Source organism: Ananas comosus, linkage group 13 (genome assembly GCF_001540865.1).
Source record: "Ananas comosus cultivar F153 linkage group 13, ASM154086v1, whole genome shotgun sequence".
Classification (NCBI taxonomy): Eukaryota; Viridiplantae; Streptophyta; class Magnoliopsida; order Poales; family Bromeliaceae; genus Ananas; species Ananas comosus.
In genome coordinates, this window is record NC_033633.1 from 2,933,416 (window position 1) to 2,954,929 (window position 21,514).

General features: G+C 32.6%; 1 protein-coding gene across 1 annotated transcript; it reads right to left on the reverse strand.

Annotated features, from left to right (window-relative positions):
• Positions 1,520 to 17,885, reverse strand: LOC109719498 (protein DETOXIFICATION 21-like). The gene is made up of 8 exons (XM_020246225.1): positions 17,509 to 17,885; positions 5,805 to 6,346; positions 5,411 to 5,497; positions 5,256 to 5,312; positions 4,811 to 5,049; positions 3,262 to 3,380; positions 2,656 to 2,742; positions 1,520 to 2,144 (listed from the first exon to the last, which is right to left on the reverse strand). The coding sequence occupies exons 1-8, from the start codon at positions 17,830 to 17,832 to the stop codon at positions 2,064 to 2,066; spliced, it is 1,536 nt and encodes a 511-aa protein (XP_020101814.1). The 5' UTR covers positions 17,833 to 17,885; the 3' UTR covers positions 1,520 to 2,063.

Consider the following 21,514-nt stretch of genomic DNA (forward strand, 5'->3'; position numbering starts at 1 on the left):
TGGTTCAGGTGGATATAAAAAACGTAATCAAATTAATATACTAACATTATCTTTATAATATATTAATTTAAATTCAAATTAAAAATTAAATATTAAAAATTTACATCAAAATTTTGAAATAATGTCAAAATTTTAAATCTATTTTTTTTAAAAAAAATTAAACTTTGAAGTTGAGTGGATAATTTAAAATATGAAACTAAATTTTGATTTATTCAAATTCAAATTTAAAATTACAATTTAAATTTTAATTTGAATACATAAATTTAATTTAAGTTTGAAATAAAATTTGAATAACATTTTATATAAATTAAAATTTAATTTAAATTCAAATTCATAAGTTAGATTCAAAATACTTGATTAAATTTTAATTTTTAATTTAAGTTTAAATTAAAATTTAAAATTATATATTTAATTTTAAAATTTTAACTCATATTTTAATTAAAAAAGTTAAAAAATAAATTTAATCCGAATAAATATCCATTCCGTCCGGATTCACCTTTCAATCCGGCCTCCTAGGCCGGATTGAAAAAAGAGATGATTGGAAGATTCCCATTCCACTCGGGAATCGGAATCGAAATGGAACAACCGCGTACCAAACACCCACAAACGAATTTATCCATTCCGATTCCGATTCCAGGGTGAAAAAGAAGCGAACCAAACACGCCCTTAGTATGGAGAGTTTTATTATAGATTATAGCCAACAAGGGTTATAGATTTAGACCCCCATTGGTGCTATTACCATTTTTTTCAAATTTTTTTTTAACATTAATTATAAAAAAAATTATATACTTAAGGAGAACCTGTTCTTTTTTGTTATAATATTGTTATATGCATCTTAGTCAGGTGATAGATAATAATTTATTTAAAATAATTTACAATGAAAAAATTATTTTTCAGTTTTTATTTTTTGTTATCAAGTAAACTGTTTCGATGAAAAAATTGCAAACAATCAACTATTCACTTCTACCCATTTGATATACAAAATTTTAAAAAAAAAATAAAATAAAACACGATACCAAACAAAGCCTTAGGATTTCTTTTTTAGAAAAACTTCAAATATCATCTCTGTGGTTTCACACTTTCTCACTTTAGTATACTGTAGTTTAAAATATATCAATTTAATATCCTGTAGATTCATTTTTATTTTTTTATTATCGATTCTATTATTTTTTTTCGTTCAATCAATAGCTTTAAAAATTGAGAAAAAAATAAAAATAAAATCACAGGACACTAACTTGAAACACTTTAAACCACAAGGTACTAAAGTGAGAAAGTGCAAAACCACATAGGTAGTATTTGAAGTTTACCCTTCTTTTTTTTCTTAGAAAATTCTAATAGACAACGTTGTTTCTTAGAAAATTCTAGAAGACAATGTTGTCGCAGGCTCGCAGCCAAATATTTTCTTTACCTCCAAGAGCATAATTTAGCTTCCAAATAGCACAAATAATCAGTAACCAGCTATTTTTCTTCTCTTCCAACCTTTCACAAACAAAACATAAAAAGGAGAGAGAGAGAGAGATAGAGAGAGAGAAGATCATATGACTTTTATACCCTTGAAACTATTGTTTTGGCATTACAACATTGCATCCACTCATCACGGCAACCAGAAGAACACTCTCAGAACAAATATGGCCCCAAAAAATGGGAAAAGAAAAAGCTCAAATGAGACCACAAACATACACCTAATTCAATCAAAATCTCGCGAAGCGATGCAATGACATAGCGTGAAGCGACGCAATGACATAGCGTGCTCAAAACAACCTCCAATGCTCTTCATAGTTCCATCCAGCAAAAGATGGGTTGAGGTGAATTACATACAAAGCAGATACCTCCGAAGCCGTAAGCCAAAACATTCTTTCTTCTACTTAAGAGAAAATGGAGAGAGAGAGAGAGAGAGAGGGCTTATTAAGTAAAAGCTCATTTAGATTGGAGGAAGTGTCATTATCACCAAGAAGGGGAGATTTAAAAGTTTAAATTGGTTGAAGAAGACTAGATGAATGTGGAAAGCTCCTATACATGTAGATATATTAGCTGCTTCAGTAAAGAGTATCAAAGAATGTATCTTAAGGAGTTCCGTTCCTTCCATTCGATTCCTTAGATTGATTTAAGTACCACTTGTTCAAGCGCTCTTTGGCGATAACCACCTGCACAAGCCGTTCGCAAAGTCAGCTTCTGTAAATGTACAGTAGTAAGCGAAACTCACCAACAGTATTGAGTTTTTTTTTTTCCTTGCATAGCAGGTGTAGGAGTTGCTTGTACAGATCTCTGAGTCGAAAAAAGGGGTAAATGCACTTGCTGATTCCCAATTTTTACCGTGGTTTTCACTTTTCAATCAAGCTTTCCGCTTGAAAAGATACTTGTTAACTCGAACAAAAAATCATCATGTCAAAACCGATAGATGATCATCGCGTACCATGTGCCAGCACCAATAAATGCCGAACACATGGCAGCTCTAGTTATGGGGTTTCTGACGGAGTGGACTAAATTCAATTCAAATAATAACTAGCAGTTGTTACAGAGCCCGACTTGCTGGCGAACTAAAGTTAAAAGGGGTAAAGGTTTGGGACCAATAGTGGAATTCGGCATAGAAATGAGAGAGAGAGAGAGAGAGAGAGAGAGAGAGAGAGATGTGTGGTACTGCGAATGAAAATATACCTGCTTCTCCCAGTCGGTTCTCATTGTGATGAACAAAAGCACAAAAGTTTGGACAAGTGTTCCAAGCAGCATTCCGATCCAAATCCCCTGCAAAGCAATCAACAGGGAGGGTAAGAAGAAGAAAAAGGAAAAATTCAGCTCTCACTACCAGGTAAAAGTTGAAAATGCAACGTATTTTATTCCTATCGGAATTTCTTGTTAATTTTTTATGAAATGAACTCCGATAAGAAATGCAAATATATTTTCTTGGAACAAGGGACAGTAATAATGTTACTTAAAAAGATCGATCTGACAAGAACAGTCAAGGAAAATACTTAATTCGCATGCTCATGTGCGTTTGAAAGGATAGGAAAGGCACGTGGGATTGACATGCGAGGTAAGAGACAAAGATTTAACAGGCTAGATTTTGGGAATGCAATCCATTAATATGCTTGCTGGGGACTGAACACAGGAACTCTCCGAACAAAAAGAGTTTTAGACTTGTCCCCACAACAAGTTTAACGAAAAAGATCAATCTAATAAGAAATGACACGAAAATATATATTTAATAAATATTATTAAAAACATGTTGGAGGCAAAGTTACATTTTCAGGTAATTTTTCTCACCTGAACATGGAAGTGGAGGCCATAACCAAGCATGGTTCCAAGAGGGATTCCTACTAGGTAGTAGCATGTTATGTTTACATAAGCTACCACACTCTGCCACCCTGCGCCAACAGCAACCCCTGCACATGTTGAAATAAAATGGAAATTAGACAGCTTTGTTATTTATTCTATCAATTTTTAACACAACTTGAAAACAATCTGTTGTGACTTCAACAAGATTCTCATAATCGCTCTCCTTTAGTGGTTAGACTTTCAGAGAGTTATCAGAGTTTCTGCTAAGGCTGACGGAGAATTTAATTATTATATCTAATTTACTCAGAAAGAAGCGTTTGTTCGAGCAGAGATATTCAAGAAAACCTAATTAGCTCTTCCATTGAAACCTCTAGCATCTTATGCTGAAGCCAGAAGCAGCTTTAGGTCAGATCTTCCTCTTTTGGAGTCTTTTCTTGAAATCATACTATCTTTTTTAGGGGTCTAAAAGCACTTTTTTCATATTTTTTTTATCAAGCCAGAAGGCTCTACTTTTGCTTGCCAAATGCCCTGGCTGCTGTTTCTTGCGGAAACAAGCTGTTTTGAGAATTAACGCCAACTTAGGCTAGGAAAGTATGTGGCGAATATAAATCTAGTGATTTTGAATAACTGGACAAATACAATGCCCTAAGTTCTTTAACAAAATAGATGCAACACTGCTGTTCCTAAGGGAACACTTGATGATGGAGATGCCAACCTATAAATATCTTTGAGATTTGTCAACTCTTGGTTTAAGAGGGGAACCTAAAACATGTTCATGTTTTTAATTCAGAACATGAATATTGTTGGTGAAAAATCCAAAATTTCATAATTACTTCCTTTATTATTATTATTATTATTATTAATTTATTAACTTATTTATTATCATTTTTTATTTTAATTAATTAATATTTTTATTATTTTATTTCCTATATGAGTGGAAATGCCCGCTCAAAGAGCGGACACATCCATTTTAATAGGCGCTCGTTAAGAGCGATGTGAGTCGAACGTTGTGGAGCAACGTTCAACTCCCACTTCTATTTATAATGCATGCTGTTTACACAGTAATGTATAGGTAGAGAAGAAAAACAAAAATAAAGGATTAAAAGAAAATTTGTTTTAAGTTTATTTCACCTCCTATTTTCTTTTACTTCGATTGTTTTTTTTTTTAACGCCGGAAGTTGAAATTTCTCCGTCAACCTCTTCCGCGTTCGTGCTCCTAAGAGGAATTCCGGTCATACCTTAGAATAGTGTTCTCCATAAATCCCGCACGAAGAACAGGAATACGCCTTGTTACAGCACTATACACGCTTCCGGACCAATCAAATCATTTATCTTGATTTTAGCATTTATTTGTAAGTTTGATTTTATCTTTATCATAAAATTAGTCAGATAATTAATCACAATCAGATTTTTAGTACTATTTTCCCCAACAATATGAATACAGTTTGAGAGGCTGCTGTGTTAAATAATATACTAACTGCCTAGAGAACTAAAAAGAAGCAACTTGATAGTTCAAAAACTTCATACTAGAACTAACCTGATAGCACAGGTTGAACACTGTTCAGCAGAATCGAGAAAGCCAACAAGGGAGAGAGTTCAGCAACTGCTTTGGCCACTGCCGGATTCTCGGTAAATATGTATGCAAGCCGGCCCCGGAACAACAGGAACAATACAAAGAGCACAGATCCAATAGAAAATGACGTGATAACCACGTTGACTATGGCGAACTTTGCCCGTTTCGCACTCCCAGCTCCAAGTTCATTCGCCACACGCACCCTAATGTAAAAGAAGAGAAAGGAAGAAAAACCTTTAACAGAAAACAAAATAGTAGAAACAGTTGGAGTTGCCCTAAATGTATGACCAGACTTCATGTGTTGTAGTTTCCACTCTCAAAATATATATATATATATATACACACTAAAGGGCAATAAAAAAAAGAATAACTTGATATAAAAAATATCAGAATATGGAGCGAAAAGTACCCTGCTGCTGCCAACAAGCCAATGGAAATCATCATCTCCCACCCGTTGATGTTAAGGCTACACAATTGACAGCAAGTTAGTTATTCTCAATGAATTTGCTTATCATAGGACATGATGAGCTTAGATGTAAAGAGATGGAATGAGTGTGAAAATACCAGATGGAAAGAGCATCAATTGCAACCTCTGCATTCTTCATGTACCCAGTCAGAAGAACCAATATGGTATTGTACCACAGCTCCAAACTGAAGAAGGGAAACAAAGGAAAAACAAAAGCTCTTCAATTAGTATCAACCCGAACCTGATATAGTAATTACAAATGAAAACTATGACACGCACAATCCACTTAGCCCATAGGATTCGCAACTAGTTTGGCTTGAACAGTATAGCTCAATAAGCTTAAGTCTAAGCTACCAATAATAATATGCTTACTTCTTATATGCCCGAGGCATTATCTTCACATCATTTGATGTGCGACAATAGCTGAGTAAGAATAACTCCTATTTCTAGAATAGATATGTGAGGAAGCATTTGATAACAGAAGGCAGATACCAGAGCATGACACCCGAAGAAACAGAGAGCCTGATAATTGCCCCGAGATCCTTGAAAGCAAGACAGGAAAAACCAGTCCATGTCTCAGGGCACCCGCCGAAGAACACAAATGCTAGCTGACCTAATACCGGGATCCACATTGCCAATATCATCGAGCTCATCACTCCCCTTAGACCCAACCCAAGCTTTATAGTCAACAACCATGAGAAGAAAATGTGCACAGCGAGAGTAACAACGGCCAAGTATGTGATAATAATATTCTTGCTTTGTGCTTGGAGGTACATTTGAAGGGTGAAGGCCCACACATAGGAGAACATCACAGGGATGTACCACAGAGAGATTGTGCCTGCCATTATTGCGATGGATTCTTCCTGGCCAAGCAGTTTTAGGAGCGGTGTGGTAAGGACAAAGATGGGGAGAAGTATTATGGCACATGTTAGCAAGATTAACCAAGATCGCTGAAGGTAGATCCCTAGCATGTGATATTGCTTCGCACCGTATGATTGCCCGCATAGAGTTTCAAGTGCACTTGCCATGCCCAACTAAAAAAGGAGAGGATATAGAGATTAAAATGTATAAATCAAACTGATAAAGTTAACTGTAGACAAATTCATGGCAAATTTAGGTTTTATTATATGTCATCGTCACAACTTGCAATCTATGCAGCAGATTTTGTATAGATTGATTATCACACTCATGTCCAGTTTATGAATAATATACGAGTTCATAGAAAATTGTATATGGAGTAAATGGGTTATATTAGATAACTTATAAGAAAATTACATATATATATATATATATATATATATATAGAGCTAGGCTACTATACTATCTATAGTACCGAGCTCCGGTACTATAGTGTTTGTTTTCGATCTTAGGGCGTTCAAATCAACGATCCACACCGTTAAATATGATCTAGGGTATATGAATTTCTTAGGAATAAAATTTTAGTTTTTTTCGATATCGTTTACTTAGTAAATAAATTATATCAAAATGGACGGTGGAAATTGAATAATCTTTAAAATTTGAGCATAGGACTTTTAAATTCAAGATCAAGAATGTTAACCTTAATCTATATAGTTTAAAGTATTTTCTATCAAAATTTGAAGAAATTTAGATTCTTCTACACCGTTAAACTCCAAACTCGTCATAATAGCCGTTGAAAATTGACAATTTTGAAATAGTTTGATCATAAAATAAACTATGTCGAAAAAATATAAAATTTTATTTCTAGAAACTTTAAATACCCTAGATCAGTTTTAACGGTATGGATCGTTGATTTGAACGCCCTAAGATCGAAAATCAATACTATAGTACCGGAACTCGGTACTATAGATAGTATAGTAGCCTAGCTCTATATATATATATATATATATATATATATATGCATGGTACTCAATTTCATTAGATTAACTCTTTTCATCTTGCTCAACCTTTCATATCTGTCACAAGTAATCTAATGGCAAAAGCTGGGAGGTGTTTTAACCAAATTATAGGAAAACCATCAATGTTTAACCAAATTATAGGAAAACCATCAACATCTAGGACTTTGAAGCACCATTGTGAAGAACTAATCCTAGATGATGATACGGATGTAAAATAATAATTTAAGGAATCAAGAAATGAGTAGTTATCACTGATTGGATAAAGTCAATTATATTAGCCATGTCAAAAGCTATCATCTGTCAATAAATTGTGGCAGCTCACCAAATTCACAAATATTTCCTTAGCAAGCAGCTCCACAACAAAAATTACTAGAATTAAATTTAATTCTCAATTCATGCCAGGTCATCTAATATTTGAAGGAAATGGAGGGCTTGGTCGACCAAGGAACCAAGTTATAGCTTTACAACCAAATTCCATTCTGGATTCAAGAAGCATACAAATCCAGAAGGTCACAATTGATGTGACATCCAAATTTAATAAAATTTATTCAAGCCATAGCATATCAATTTCAATAGGATCCTCGGATGTGGTAACCAACATTTTTCTTTTAATCACATTCATTCATCTGGAATTGAAAGAGTCCACCTCTCTATGTAGTCAACCTATAAAGGATGACTACGGTTGTTATTAAAGCACTTTTTCAATAGGAAGAGTTGTCACTCAAAAGACTTCATCAGCAAAGAGGGGACCAGGGAAAAGAAACCAACCATCCAAATCAACCCAACTGCAGCATGATTAAGTAATTTCTAAACATATCTTCACCGTCAGTTTAAGTTAGTTCGCTACTTTACTCAATTACTCAAACAAAAGTTTATAGCATTTCCACCAAAGCTTGTCAAAAAGTTTAAAAAGGTAATTTTTAAATTACGAAAACGAAGAGGATCTATTGAATGATATTTGTAGTTGATACGCTTGTATTTTTGGAAATTTGTGGCCAACTTACCTCAATCTTGTTCTTGTCACAGAATCTAACCACAAGAAAAATCTAACCACAAGAAAAAAATAATAATAATAAGACAAGTTTGAATCACTATCACGTGTATTAAGACAAATTGACTTTGTGAAAGCTTTTTGATTTAACTCACATTTTGCGCCCCGGAGGACAAATTCAAAACGAAGTTGTATATAATCGATGTGATGTTCACCCAATTGCAAGGTGGAATCTTTTAAATCCTAGATGTGCAAAGAAATGGTGGCACTACAACCAAACTTCTTTACTCCAACATTGTTTTAGACTGCACTATTGAGAGGTCCAACATCATACTAAAAATTGCATTAAATTTTCTAATTATAGTATAGCAAAAATTAAAATGTTACAAATTTTAGGGGCCAAAGTGAATTTTTTTTTCATACAAAGCTTATTTTTTATAAATCCAACTTCTGTTATAACTTGTTTTATAAATTTCTTTTAAAATAAATATATTATATATTTTTTATCTCTTCGAGCCTAAATTCTGGCTTAGTCCCTGGTTTTATAGGCGAGCATTAAACAACTTGCCCCTCTTGTCAACAATTGTTTGAGTGCTCAACCCCTAGTGTTATTTGGGTCCTTCTAAGATTTTGTTTTTCTCCTCCTTTAATCTTTATTTTAGGGCTCTCACACCCGATAATCCCCCTCCCTCACTCCTCGAAGCCTTCCCCTTTAGAATCCGAACTCATAAGTACTCAAAATCTCAGTTATAACTACTAAGCTATATGGCCATTGCTCTATTCTTGAATTGGATAAAATAAGAGGAAAAAAACATCTAACTATTTATTTTCTAAAGTGCTGCTACAAATTTCTCGTAATATTGTATTTATATATTGTTGACGTGTTGGCACTATAATATAGAGAGATTTGATTGGTTGATACACGTACTCTAAAAATGTCACACTAAATTAACAACACATTAATAACATATAAAGAAAACATTTTGACGAACCAAAAGCATTTCCCTTTTCAATAGGGATTGCTACAGATTTGTTATAATGTTGCCCTTATATATTATTAATGTGTTGACAATTTTATATGACACTTTAAAATACGTGCATAAACCAATCAAAATCCTCTACATCACAGATGCCAATACATCAACAATATATAAAGACAATATCACTAGAACCCAAAGAATTATCCTTTCTAAAATACCTCTATGCCACATAGGGACAAACTTTTTTTCTTAAACAATGCTATATGAACACCTATTTGTAGGATGTATATCATACACCCCACTCATCCAAAAATCACTATCTGCTCATTAATAAAGGGTTTATAAATTTTAGGATGATTGGAGTGTAAAATATACACCAATATATAGGGGATAAAGATAGCATTTTTTTTTCTTTTTTTTCTTGCTAAGCGTTATTCTTCGAATATTCAAAGGTAGAGGACAATATCGGCAGGACCCAAAACATTATCCTCAAAGTATCTTTATGCCGCATACCTATTGCTAAAAGTAAAGATTTTTTTTCTTGAGCAATGCTATCTGTACATCTATTTATAGAGTGTAAATCTTACACCCCATTCCTCCAAAGACTACTATCTACACACTAGTAAATAGTTTATAAATTCTAGGATGAATGGAGCGTAAAATGTACACCAATATATAGAATATAAAGATAGCATTTTTCTCTATTCTTTTTCTTACTAGGCATTATTCTTGGAATATTTAGAGGTAGAGGACAATATCGACAGGACCTAAAGCATTATCCTTTCAAAAATACCTCTATGCCGCATAACTATTACTAAATAAAGATCAAAGATTTTTTTGCCTTGAGCAATGCTACTTGTACACCCATTTGTAGTGTAGATTCATACACCTCACTCATCCATAGACTGATATCTATCCACTAGTGAAGGATTTATAAATTTTAGGATGAATGAAGTATAAGATATACACCAATATATAGGTATATAGCTTTTTTTTTCTTCTCTTTTCTTTTTCTTCCTAAGCATTATTCTTGAAATTTTCAGAGCTAGAAGACAATATCATTAGGACCCAAAGTGTTATATATGCTCTACAAAATACCTCTATGCTACAAATCTATTACTAAAAGAGCTATGATACCTCTAGACTCATTTATAGGATGTATATCTTATACCCCATTCATCAAAAAACTAGCAAAAAGTATATAAATTCTAGAATGGGAGTGCAAGATCTACACCAATATACTGGGACTAAAGGTAGCATTTTTCTCTCTTCTTTTCCTTACTAAGCACTATTCCTAGAATATCTAGAGGTAGAGTAAAATATCATCTGGACCTAAAGCATTGTTATCCAAAAATCTCTACACCACTAACCTATTACAAAAAGTAAAGATTTTTTCTTAACCAACGTTATCTGTAAACTCATTTATAGGATGTACATCTTACACCCCACTCGTCCAAAATATTATTATCTATCGCTAGTAAGATGTATATAAATTTTGAGATGAATGAAGTGAAAGATGTACACCAATATACTGAATGTAAAGGTAGCATTTCTCTTTTTTCTTTCTCATACTAACCATTAATCTTGGAATATTCAGAGGTAAAGGGTTCTACCTGCAGTGTATTTATGGTCCACTACTACTACCATCCTGCCACAGGCTCATTAATGCTTTTGTTGCCTTCTAACTGAAGGAGTCCGCGAGAACCTCACCCACATAACGCACCCAAACTATACGAGAGATTATGTACTACACCCGGTGCACCCCCACGGTTGTGCACCGTTTGCCATAACTCCTACTCGAACCCCCTCCCGTACACTATTTCTTAAAACTTAAGCTATAATAACTCCATCCTATTATTGTGAAAGAATTAAGTTGGAATTTTCAGAGTACGCCCCACAAATCCGAACAATCATCATACTCGTAGCCACAAACACATCTTTCCAAAACAAATCATATCCCACAAAGTCAAGATTCATCTCTCCTAATCACAACACGAATATCAAACATTAATATTATTAAGATAAGCAAATAATATATTGAATACAAAATATATAAATATCACTCTCTAGTAACTTACTGCTTTGAAAAACAACAGTTATTACATGTTATTTAATAACATTTTTTATTTAATTCAAGTCTACTTTATGGCCAAACTTCTAGTATTGTTTAATTTCCTCCCATTAATTAATTAAGCCCACTTCTTAGATCTTTAAAAAAAAATTTCGATCCAGACATAAAAAAAATATTGAACATAAATTTTATAAACACCATTCTTTAGTAGTTTAAATTTTGAGAGAACAATGGTTGTTTCCTTTGTAGCTTAAATTTTTAGAAAACAATGATTATTTCGTATTATTTTTAATAATAATTATTGGGCTATACCATTGACACTTTCTTGGAATGTTCTTTTTATTAAGAATGAAGCATTGATAAAAAATTCTATAATTTTCACATAGGATTGGAAATTCTCATTAATTGGCGGGTTTATATTTTCTAAAAATCTCATTTCAAATGCAAATAATGGACTCCACCCCATCGGAAATTAAAGATGCTACCATCTTTCACCAAAATTTAAAATAAGCCAAGAATCAGCAATCTAAAATGTGATGATAACTACACGATTTTTATAAAGAATGATAAAAAAATATTCACTTTTCGAAGTTAAAGTACAATTCAAAATTTGAAAGATTAAATGGTCGGATTAAAATGATTTATAATAGTTTATAGTTTAAATATTTATGATACCTCGTTGTTACACATCAGAAAACTAAGAAAATACTGTTATAGATAGGTGGGAAAAAAAGTCACTTTACGACCATCTCTAGAACAAGTGATAAGGACCATCTCTAAAGCAAGTGATAAGAGACTTGGTGGTTGGTACCAGAGACCTAAATTCGAATTCTAATTGATTTACATTTTTTGGTAAATTTATTTCTAAATAAAATAAACAAAGCGGGTAGCGTACTACCTATATCTTAAAAAAAAAAAAAAAAAAAAAAAAAAAAANGTCACTTTCTCCACAGGTACGGTTGCACCAGATGCAGGGAACAAAAAAACAAATTTGACGAGTCGGGACATTGGAGAGAGACTCGTCACGTGTTCTCTCCCAACTACTACTTTTATTATTATTAATTTTATTATTTTTATTATTTCTCCCTTATTTCTCCCAACTACTACTTTTGCTCGCCACCAAACACCAAACTTACTTGTAAGGACTCTTTTAAACTAGACACGAGGACGAGGACACTCTTTAACGAAACTATCGCTTTGTGAATTATATTTATATTTTTTTAATATAACATATTATTCTTTATTTTGAAGAGCATGATATTTGTTTATTCTTTTTTCAGAATAAAGTTTCAAACTTAGTTGAAAATGTATAGCGTAGTCCCCACTTTCCCTTTGTTCATTCTTTTTAATAGGCGCTGTTGCTTATATGTTCCCTACTGCTATTAAAAATTTTCAAATTTATCAATTAATATACAAAATATTTTTTTAAATTCAATGTCACCAGTAAACCCTAGAGAAAAAAAGGATAAAATTAAAATCAACAAGAACATTTGATCATCTATAGATAAATTTTAAAGGGCACTTTTTTAATATATATATATATATATATATATATATGAGCTAATTGCATACATGTCCCCGCAAATATAATAAATTACAAATACATCTCTGTAAAATTTACTTTTTATAAATTATTGCTGTAAAAATCTTAATATTTTTAGATTTATTCTTGCCGTTAAAATTTGTTAGAAATATTTAATTAACCATAAGTTAAATACTTTATCCGAATTAATTTTTGACATTTTTACCCCTTTTATATTATTTTGTTATAACTTTTAAAGAATCATATTTGTAATGACAAAATTAAAAATATAAACAATTTTCTAACGGTAACATACCAGCGTAATATATCTGTAAACATTAGAATCTTTGCAAAGATAACTTAAAAAAATTGAACTTCACAAAAATATATTTGCAATTTACTATGTTTGCGGGAACATGTATGCAACTAACCCTATATATAATGCTAACGTTGATGTGATTAGTATATAAAAGAAAATTCTGACCGCAATCTAAAGCAAAAGACAAATCAAAAATAAACCTGCTCACCTCTGCACACTATAGATGTATTATATTTCGAATAAAAACGGAGAACTTACATCTATTCGAAGGGAAGTGCCAGGGCTACTACCTCTGTTTTTGTTACCAGTATGTTAAAAACCGACCCATAAATTGTGTAACAGGCAATAAATTAGCCATACATAGATTCTATGTTAGGACATACAAGGATGAAAATAAGTTACAGCATTTTTTTTCTTTTTCATAAATAAATATTTACTAGTTAAAAAATCCATACTATGCAACGGGTTCATTTATCTTCTTTATAAATAATTAAATATATTTTTTATAAAGTAAGTAACAATATATTTTAGTTAATTAAATAAGAAAATTTTAGAGACATTTTCACATACGATCAATTGTATCAGATATGCAAATTTTGATTACAAACAATAATAGTGATCTTAACATTCCGTTTGGATTCAGATTGTAAACTCATAAATTTGTATTTTAATTATAATTAAACTTTAAAATATATAATTATTTATGCCTAATTTTTAAATATTTTAGATTATATGTATTAAATATTAATTTTAATTTTATAATTATTTAGATATAAATAATCTATTTTCATAAAAAACACTATAATTAATTTTTTTTAAATACATTTAATTATAATAATTATATAAAATATACTAACTAAATATACAAAGTTAAGCAATATATTCAAAAATCATTAATAATAATTTTCATTTTCATTTTCATTTTAAATTAAAATTAAAATTTATTTTTTGGTATGTGGTCATAATACTCTAAAATAAGAAGAGCTAGAATAGGAAAAAAAAATCAAAAAAGAGAAAGATAGGAGTGGGTCCATAGAAAAAAAAAAAAAAAAGCGAAAAAAAAAAGCCCGCGCGAGATCGAGTCCGCGCCCGCGCACGCGACGCGCCACTGCCCGAGCACCCACCCACCCCCTGCGCCACTGCCGCACCTGCGGCGCCGCCCACGCTTCCTCCGCTCGCTCGCGCCCGACCCCTTGCGCCCCTCGCGTCCACCCGCCACGTGGCGGGTTAGGAAACTTCTAATTCTATACTTATGAATTGGAAATCGGAAGTTCCCTGACCCGCCACATGAAGGGCGGACGTGAGCGGGCGGGCGGGGACGGAGGAGAGCGGGCGCGGATAGCACGCGAGCTTGAGCCGGCGCGGAGCAGGCTTTTTTTTTGACTTTTTTTTTTCCTGTGAACCCACTCCTCTTCTCTCTCTCTCCTCTTGCTTTTTTTCTTTTTCTAACTTTCTTATTTTGTATGTTCTTATCACATACAAAAAATAAAATTTTAAATCAAATTTATTAAATTTAAATTAAAATTTTAAATCGAATCTCTTTTATATTGATGGATTGTGGGCCGACATATAGAATTAAATATTGTTATTTAAAGTTGTCCCCGCCCGTTCCGCCCGCTCCCTTGCGCCCGCCGCTACGTGGCGGGTCAGAAAATTTCCAATTATCAATTCATAAGTGTGTGTGTATATATATATATATATATATATATATATGTATATATAGAGAGAGAGAGAGAGTTGAGCTAGAATACTATCGATAGCGGGCTCCGTTGCCACCCATTTGTTTTCTATGATAGAGCCTCCAAATTGACGATCGGCACCGTTGAACATGATCTATACCACTTGAAGTGTTTAGAAATCAAATTTGAAATCTTTTCGACATCATTTGCCTAATGATCAAAGGGTTTCAAAATTTGTAATTTTAATGGTCGATATGAGGTGTTTTCTCGTTTAACGGTGTAAAGATATCAAAATCAATTGAATTTTTGTTAGAAAATTTTTTAAACTATTTAAAATAAGATCTATACTCTTGATCTTGACTACAAGACTCCTATCATTATTTTTTAAAGAATATTTATTTTCAGCCGTTCATTTTTGTGTCCATTCGATGGGTAAGAGAATAATATCGAAAATGTATGAAATTTAATTTCTAAACATTTCAAGTGGTATAGATCATGTTCAATTGTGCCGATCGCCAATTTGCAGGCTCCATTATTGAAAACAGATAGATGGCAAAAAAAATTCGTTTGATAATATTCTAGCTCAATTCTATATATATATATATATATATATATATATATATATATGCTCTAAAACAACAACAACGACCCCACTAGCTATGAAACAAAAAGCCGCCTATATGGGAATAGTGGTAGAGAGTAGAGGCCAAAGAATAAAAAGATTATGAAAGCTTGGCTTCCTTACTCCATAGTCCACAGGCTGCAATCATCATTCACGTAATCACGGGTCCAACCCCTGGCTATATCGCACTGACGCGGTACATGAAACCCTAGTTTCTAGGCATTTATTTTTCCGGAGCAGCGACCATTGCCCCGTACCCACCGTTATAGCTGGCACTCACGAGTCACCGTTATGACCCACCCAGCCAAAAAGAGAAGAAAAGAACACATTAAAATAATGTGATAACAAACAGAGCTACACATTTTTTGTGAAAACAGCTACATCTTTTAGAAAATTTAAATTACTAAAAATAATTTTTTTTAAAATACAAATTTGAGCGATTTTTTTATATTTAGACCTACTTTGGTATTAAAACTGTAGCACTTTGAGATAAAATAAACTTAAAATAAAAATATGTAAAAATATACTTCTACGTTTTTCGACAAGCACATAAAAAATATATCGTAGCCAATTCATTGCGATATACTAAACATGATATTTTTCATCATACTTTCTCACCACACGAAACGCAATGNTTTTTTTTTTTTTTTGAGAGAGAGATATGTAGCACACTACCCGCTTCGTTTTATTTCATTTAGAAATAAATTTAGTTCAAAAAATAAAATACAATTACTTTTAATAAATTTATATTAAATAAATAATTCTTTTCTTGCCATGTGAGTATTTATGTATCATTTGTAAGTTGAACAAGATATTAAATTAATTTTTATATTTTAATCATTTATAAGTTTTAAAAAAAATAGAATATAAATATGAACAGAGTAATTTAATCACCATTTTAAACTTCAAAATACCAACGATAACTTTCCCATAGCAAAGAGTAAATTATATACGCACATATAAATTTGTTGGAATATTTTAGTCAAGCATATTTAGTTGCGTATTTCGTAATTTGTTTTTTCACTTAATTTTACGTAATTGAAGACATGAGACATATAGCCCTAGGTTTAATCAAAACTGTATTGTTTAGTGCAGTAACTAATTTTTCTATTTTTATTTTTTTTTTCAAAAAAAGTTTGCAACCGACCCATGAAAACGAGAACAAAAAATACATCTCCGTGAGACTCCAATCATATAAGAGAAAGACAAAAATACCGTTTTTAGGGTAACTAATAAATTTGGATCTTATCATGTAGATAACCACTTAGTTAAAGTTATTGCATACTCTAACTACTGCACCGTGTCACACAATTAATATTTTAATAACTCCATCGTGTCGTGCAATTTTCCCTTGCTCACTTATTAGACCGGGCCAATGAAAACCCAACACGTGGCTACAGTTGTTGGAAAAGATAATGTAAGAGAAATAGGACAATCGCTAATAACGACTACGTGTTGCATAAGTACCAGACCGGTCGACGGACCACGTGGTACGACCGGTCCACGCAATGAAAATTTGCACCAAAGTAGTTCAAAAGCTCTCGCGACTCTCGCGTTGGAAAGTAGAGTCGTCGCCGACTTCTTTATGCGTTGGGATATGGAAACTAAACACGTCGACGACTTCTACTCATCCAAACCGTTTATTCATTTATTTATTTATTACAGAAAAAAAAAAATTAGCTGAGTTAACGCTTTCGACGGTGCCCTTATAAATAAATTTCCTAATAAAATATAAAAATGGCTGGTAAGTGATAACTATTCTAGAGAGCCCTCGTATATTCTCCGGTGAAATGCACGAACCGACACCGTATGTTCACAATTTGCGATTTAGGCCCTTTTTTTTTTACTTATACGTTTCATTAATCCGTAGTCTTTTTTGGTCAGGCAGTAAGTTTTAAAAGCCTAAGGACTAAATCGTGAAATAGGAATATTGCAGGGGCTACGTGAGCACACTTTTCACTCAGAATCGCTCCTCCGAGGGTCGATCGGGTTTGGGACGAGGCAAGAGAGAAGGAGAGGAAGACGAAGGGGACTAGGGATGGATCGATCGATCGATCGCTAGTAGTGCGCGGAGGGGAACGATCGATCGAAGGATGGGAAGGATCGGAGGAGATTTGAGGCGATCGGAGGCGTACCAGGATCCCGTTGGCGAAGCGCATGAGCACGGTGGAGACGAGGGCGTACGCGGCGAGCTCGGTGGCGCCGATGTGGCCGATGAACGCCTGGGTGATCACCGTCACCCCGAACGTCGAGAACCTCGTGCAGATCGACGGCCCCGCCACCACCCACAGCTTCTTGTTCTCCTCCACCAGCTTCCTCTTGATCCCCTCCTCCTCCTCCCCCTCCGCCACCTCCTCCTCCTCCTCCTTCGCCTCCGGCGCCGGGGCCGGCCCCTCCGGCGCCGGACGATCCAACCCCTCCTCCTCCCTCAGGAGCTTCTCCCTCAAATCGCTCTCCATCGCCCCCCGATCTCTCTCTCTCACCCTCTCTCTCTCTCTCTCTCTCTCTAACCCTCTCTCTTGTGAGGGGTGTGAGGGATGCGAGTAAAAGAGGCGTGATGGGGTTTTGTATGGAGGAGCAGGGATGTTAAATGACGGAAATGACCTTGCAGTACCTACCACCGCAGGGAAAACCCAAGGGGCAAAATGGGGTTTCAACAAACAGAGGTGGGATTGGGTTTCCCCAGAAATTGACGTGTCAATGGGAGTACAAAATTTCCAAATTTTTATTATTAAATAAATAAATAAAAACTTCTAACTGGTGTATTAACGTGTACACGTGGAGGAAGGGGAGTGGGCGGGGGAGATGAGAGGCCACTGTTGAGGGGCGCGGGAGCACGGCGTTCATTGGTTTGAACTGTGCGGGTTCTGCTGCGCCCGGCGCACGGAATTGCAACCCTCTGCGTTGATATTCGTGTACCACGTTATGCGTGAACCGGGTGTAGAACATGTATAGCTGGCACTCAGGGAGCCCAATTTTTTTTTTTTTTTTTTAAAAAAGAAGGTTTGAGAAGGTCTCTTGAACGAAAAATTCTAGAATGCAACGGATATATTAGTGACGTGGCGTAACAAACCAATCAAATTAATTTTTTTAAAAATATATGTCCCATCATGATTGTAAAAAAGTATTTTTATTGTACTTTTATTTGAAAAGAAGGAATGTGATTGGCTTGTTATTGATGACGTGGTGCAAGTGTGACAGTGTAGAATTCCTCCTCTTGAACATAAGTACGAATTAAAAAGAGTAAAAATTAGAAAAAAAATATACAAAATTTATTTAAAATATGAATTATTTTAATTTGACTATTTAAATTTTTAAAATTCTTATTTTACAATCAAATTTTTCCATTTGTTTCATTTGAGTCGGTTGACAATATTTTAACTTCAGTATTTAAATGCATAGTTTTATTTACTGATTTAATTAGTGCACTTTCTATAATTCTCACAAAGATAAATTTATTAAAAAGATAATTAATCTAATTTTTCAAGTCAAAGTATGCAAATTAAACTAATTAAAAGATTAAATTTTTAAAAACTAGATAGTTGTTTTATTTTAAAATAGTCCATTAATCTGATGAATTTTGTCAATTTTTAACTAAAAATTATATAATATTTGTTCTTTGCATATCCTTGTAACGCTTGTGAGTAAAGTTGTTTGGCCTCACATTTAAAAAGTGCCTTTAGGTTGAAATGATTCTACACAATGCATCATCGTACAACAAAAAGCTTAATTTCTGAAAAGCTGCTTAAATGATCAACAAATTGGCCATTGGTGTCTCAATCTTTCTTTCTTTCTTTCTTTCTTTCTTTTTTAAGAAAAACTATAAATATTATTTCTATAGTTTAATATGTATCAGTTTAGTGTTTTGTGGTTTCATTTTTATCTTTTTAAAGATTGGATGTAAATCTTATATCCTCTCATTCAAAAGTTCAAATATTTTTTTCCGAACTCTTAATATTAATAAAAAAGATTGATATATAAGATCAGTGTAAAAAGGTTAGCTCTTGGACGAAGAAAATATAAAATTTATATTCACTTTTAGATACAAAGATAGCACTATTTCACTTTTTTTTCGAATTAAGACAAGATATCGGTGATTCTAACGTCTTATTTTGTTAAAAGTGTACTAAAGCGATCAAATCGTCGCATTTTTTATTTGTAGATCGAAGTGACAACCATCGGATTAGCCTAGTGATTATTGATGATTGTTATTAACAGCCCCTTTTATCTCATTGACTCTTTTCTTAAAATATAATTAGAGGTAGGCGTTATTCAACAAAAGTGATTATAATAAAATTGATTACAAGCCAGTTATTTGCCTTTAAAAGTCCCCCAAAAGAATTTAAAATTCAATTGTTATCATAGATATCTGGAAATAAATCTCCCTTAATTAAAGAGGTGGGACTCAAATTCTATTACGCCTGCGTCTTTAACTTCTACTTTAAGTCGCAACAAAGTGGAGCATAAAAGGATAAGGATTAATTGCATACGGATATCTGTAAATATAATAAATTATAAATATATTTTTATAAAGTTCAACTTTCATATATTATTTCTATAAAAGTTTTAATATTTTCAAATATGTTGTTGTCGTTAGAATCTGTTATAAAGATATATTCAATCATATGTTAAATACTTAATTCTAATTATTTTATGAGATAACTTGATATTTTTATCCCTCTTATATTACACTATTGTGACTTTTTTAGGTACATATTTGTGATGATAAATTGATATTTTTTACTTATTAATTGTTAAAATATAAACTGTTCTCTAACGGTAACAAATCAGAAGAATATACTTAAAAATATTAGAATTTTTATAGAAACAATATTTAAAAATTAAATTCTTGTATAAAAATATATTTATAATTCACTATATTTGCATAAACCATCCAAAAGATAAAATATGAGTCATATGACTCGAAGCTTTTGATCAGCAAAAATTCCGAGCACTCAAAATAAAGATTCAATTTATTAGGATTTTTATTTTACTGAAAAAAGGTGATAATTTAGCAAACAGTGTCATCCTCTAAGCAACAACTTACTTTGACCAAATTAAACAGTAAAACTTGTGACTTTTAAAAGGTCATTTACAAATAAGTCCCCCAACTTCTCCCAGCTCAATTTGGGCCCCTGCTCTCTCAACATGGTGTTCAATGCAAAAAAAAAAAAAAAAAAAAAAAAAAAGGTTTTTGTTTTGGAAAATGCTACCTGTAGAGCCCTTCCAAGGAACATACATTTTACACCTTTAATCCAATAATTGTGAGGTTTTAATTGGAAAAAAAAAGAAAAAAAAAAGACAAGTGAGCTAATATGGTACAAAAAAAATTATGGATATAAGTTTTGCAGCTATCCATAGTATGAGTAGCATTATTCTTTTATTTTCGTATAGATAAAACTGTATAGAACACATCTGAACTATAACTTATCTTATGATAGGGTAGGTACATAAACTAAAAAAGTTTTAATTTTATTATTGAAGATTGTAATATTTTTGCAGTAATATCTAAAATATGAATATTTAGTGTTTTGATTTCACTATCTACTCTTTGAGTACTTGCAAAATTTTTATAGAATATTATTGCTCTCTCAAAAATCTTTCCAATATTCAAAAGTTAAATAATAAAATTGAAACTTTCAAAAATTAGGTCTCTATTTCAAAACACTATAAGATTAATTAATTAGTACAGAATTTTAAAAGTTAGATTTTTTATTTCAAAAAATGATACAGCTTAAGTAAACCCCATGAACTTTTGCTGTCAACATATCTATCCATATCACTGATAAAAAAAAGTTATATAAAATAGGTAAAATAGAGAGTTGGATATTAAAGAGGGGATAAACAAAAAAAAAAAAACTTTGGGGCTTTGAGTAATGATGAAAGGGCAGAATTAACTAGAATACCATGTTATTCAATAAATTAAAAAATAAATGATATAAAAATAATGTTAGCATTTATTTCAAAGGATATACATGCAAATTTCAATCTTAAAGGTGTCCTTGTGTAATTTTGCACACATAAAGGTACCATGTAATTAATAAGAGAAGCACCTTTTTTGGGTGCTATGATGACAAGGGTTAAAAAGTAAATTGCTCTTCTATCTAATTCTATTGTCTAATAAATTCCCTTCCTAGTTGG

Coding starts and splice junctions, on each gene's coding strand:
- LOC109719498 (XM_020246225.1), bottom strand. CDS start 17,832: ATGGAGAGCGATTTGAGGGAGAAGCTCCTGAGGGAGGAGGAGGGGTTG. Junction 5,498..5,804: donor TCTTCGGGTGTCATGCTCTG/GTATCTGCCTTC, acceptor TCCCTTCTTCAG/TTTGGAGCTGTGGTACAATA. Junction 5,313..5,410: donor ATTGATGCTCTTTCCATCTG/GTATTTTCACAC, acceptor TCAATTGTGTAG/CCTTAACATCAACGGGTGGG.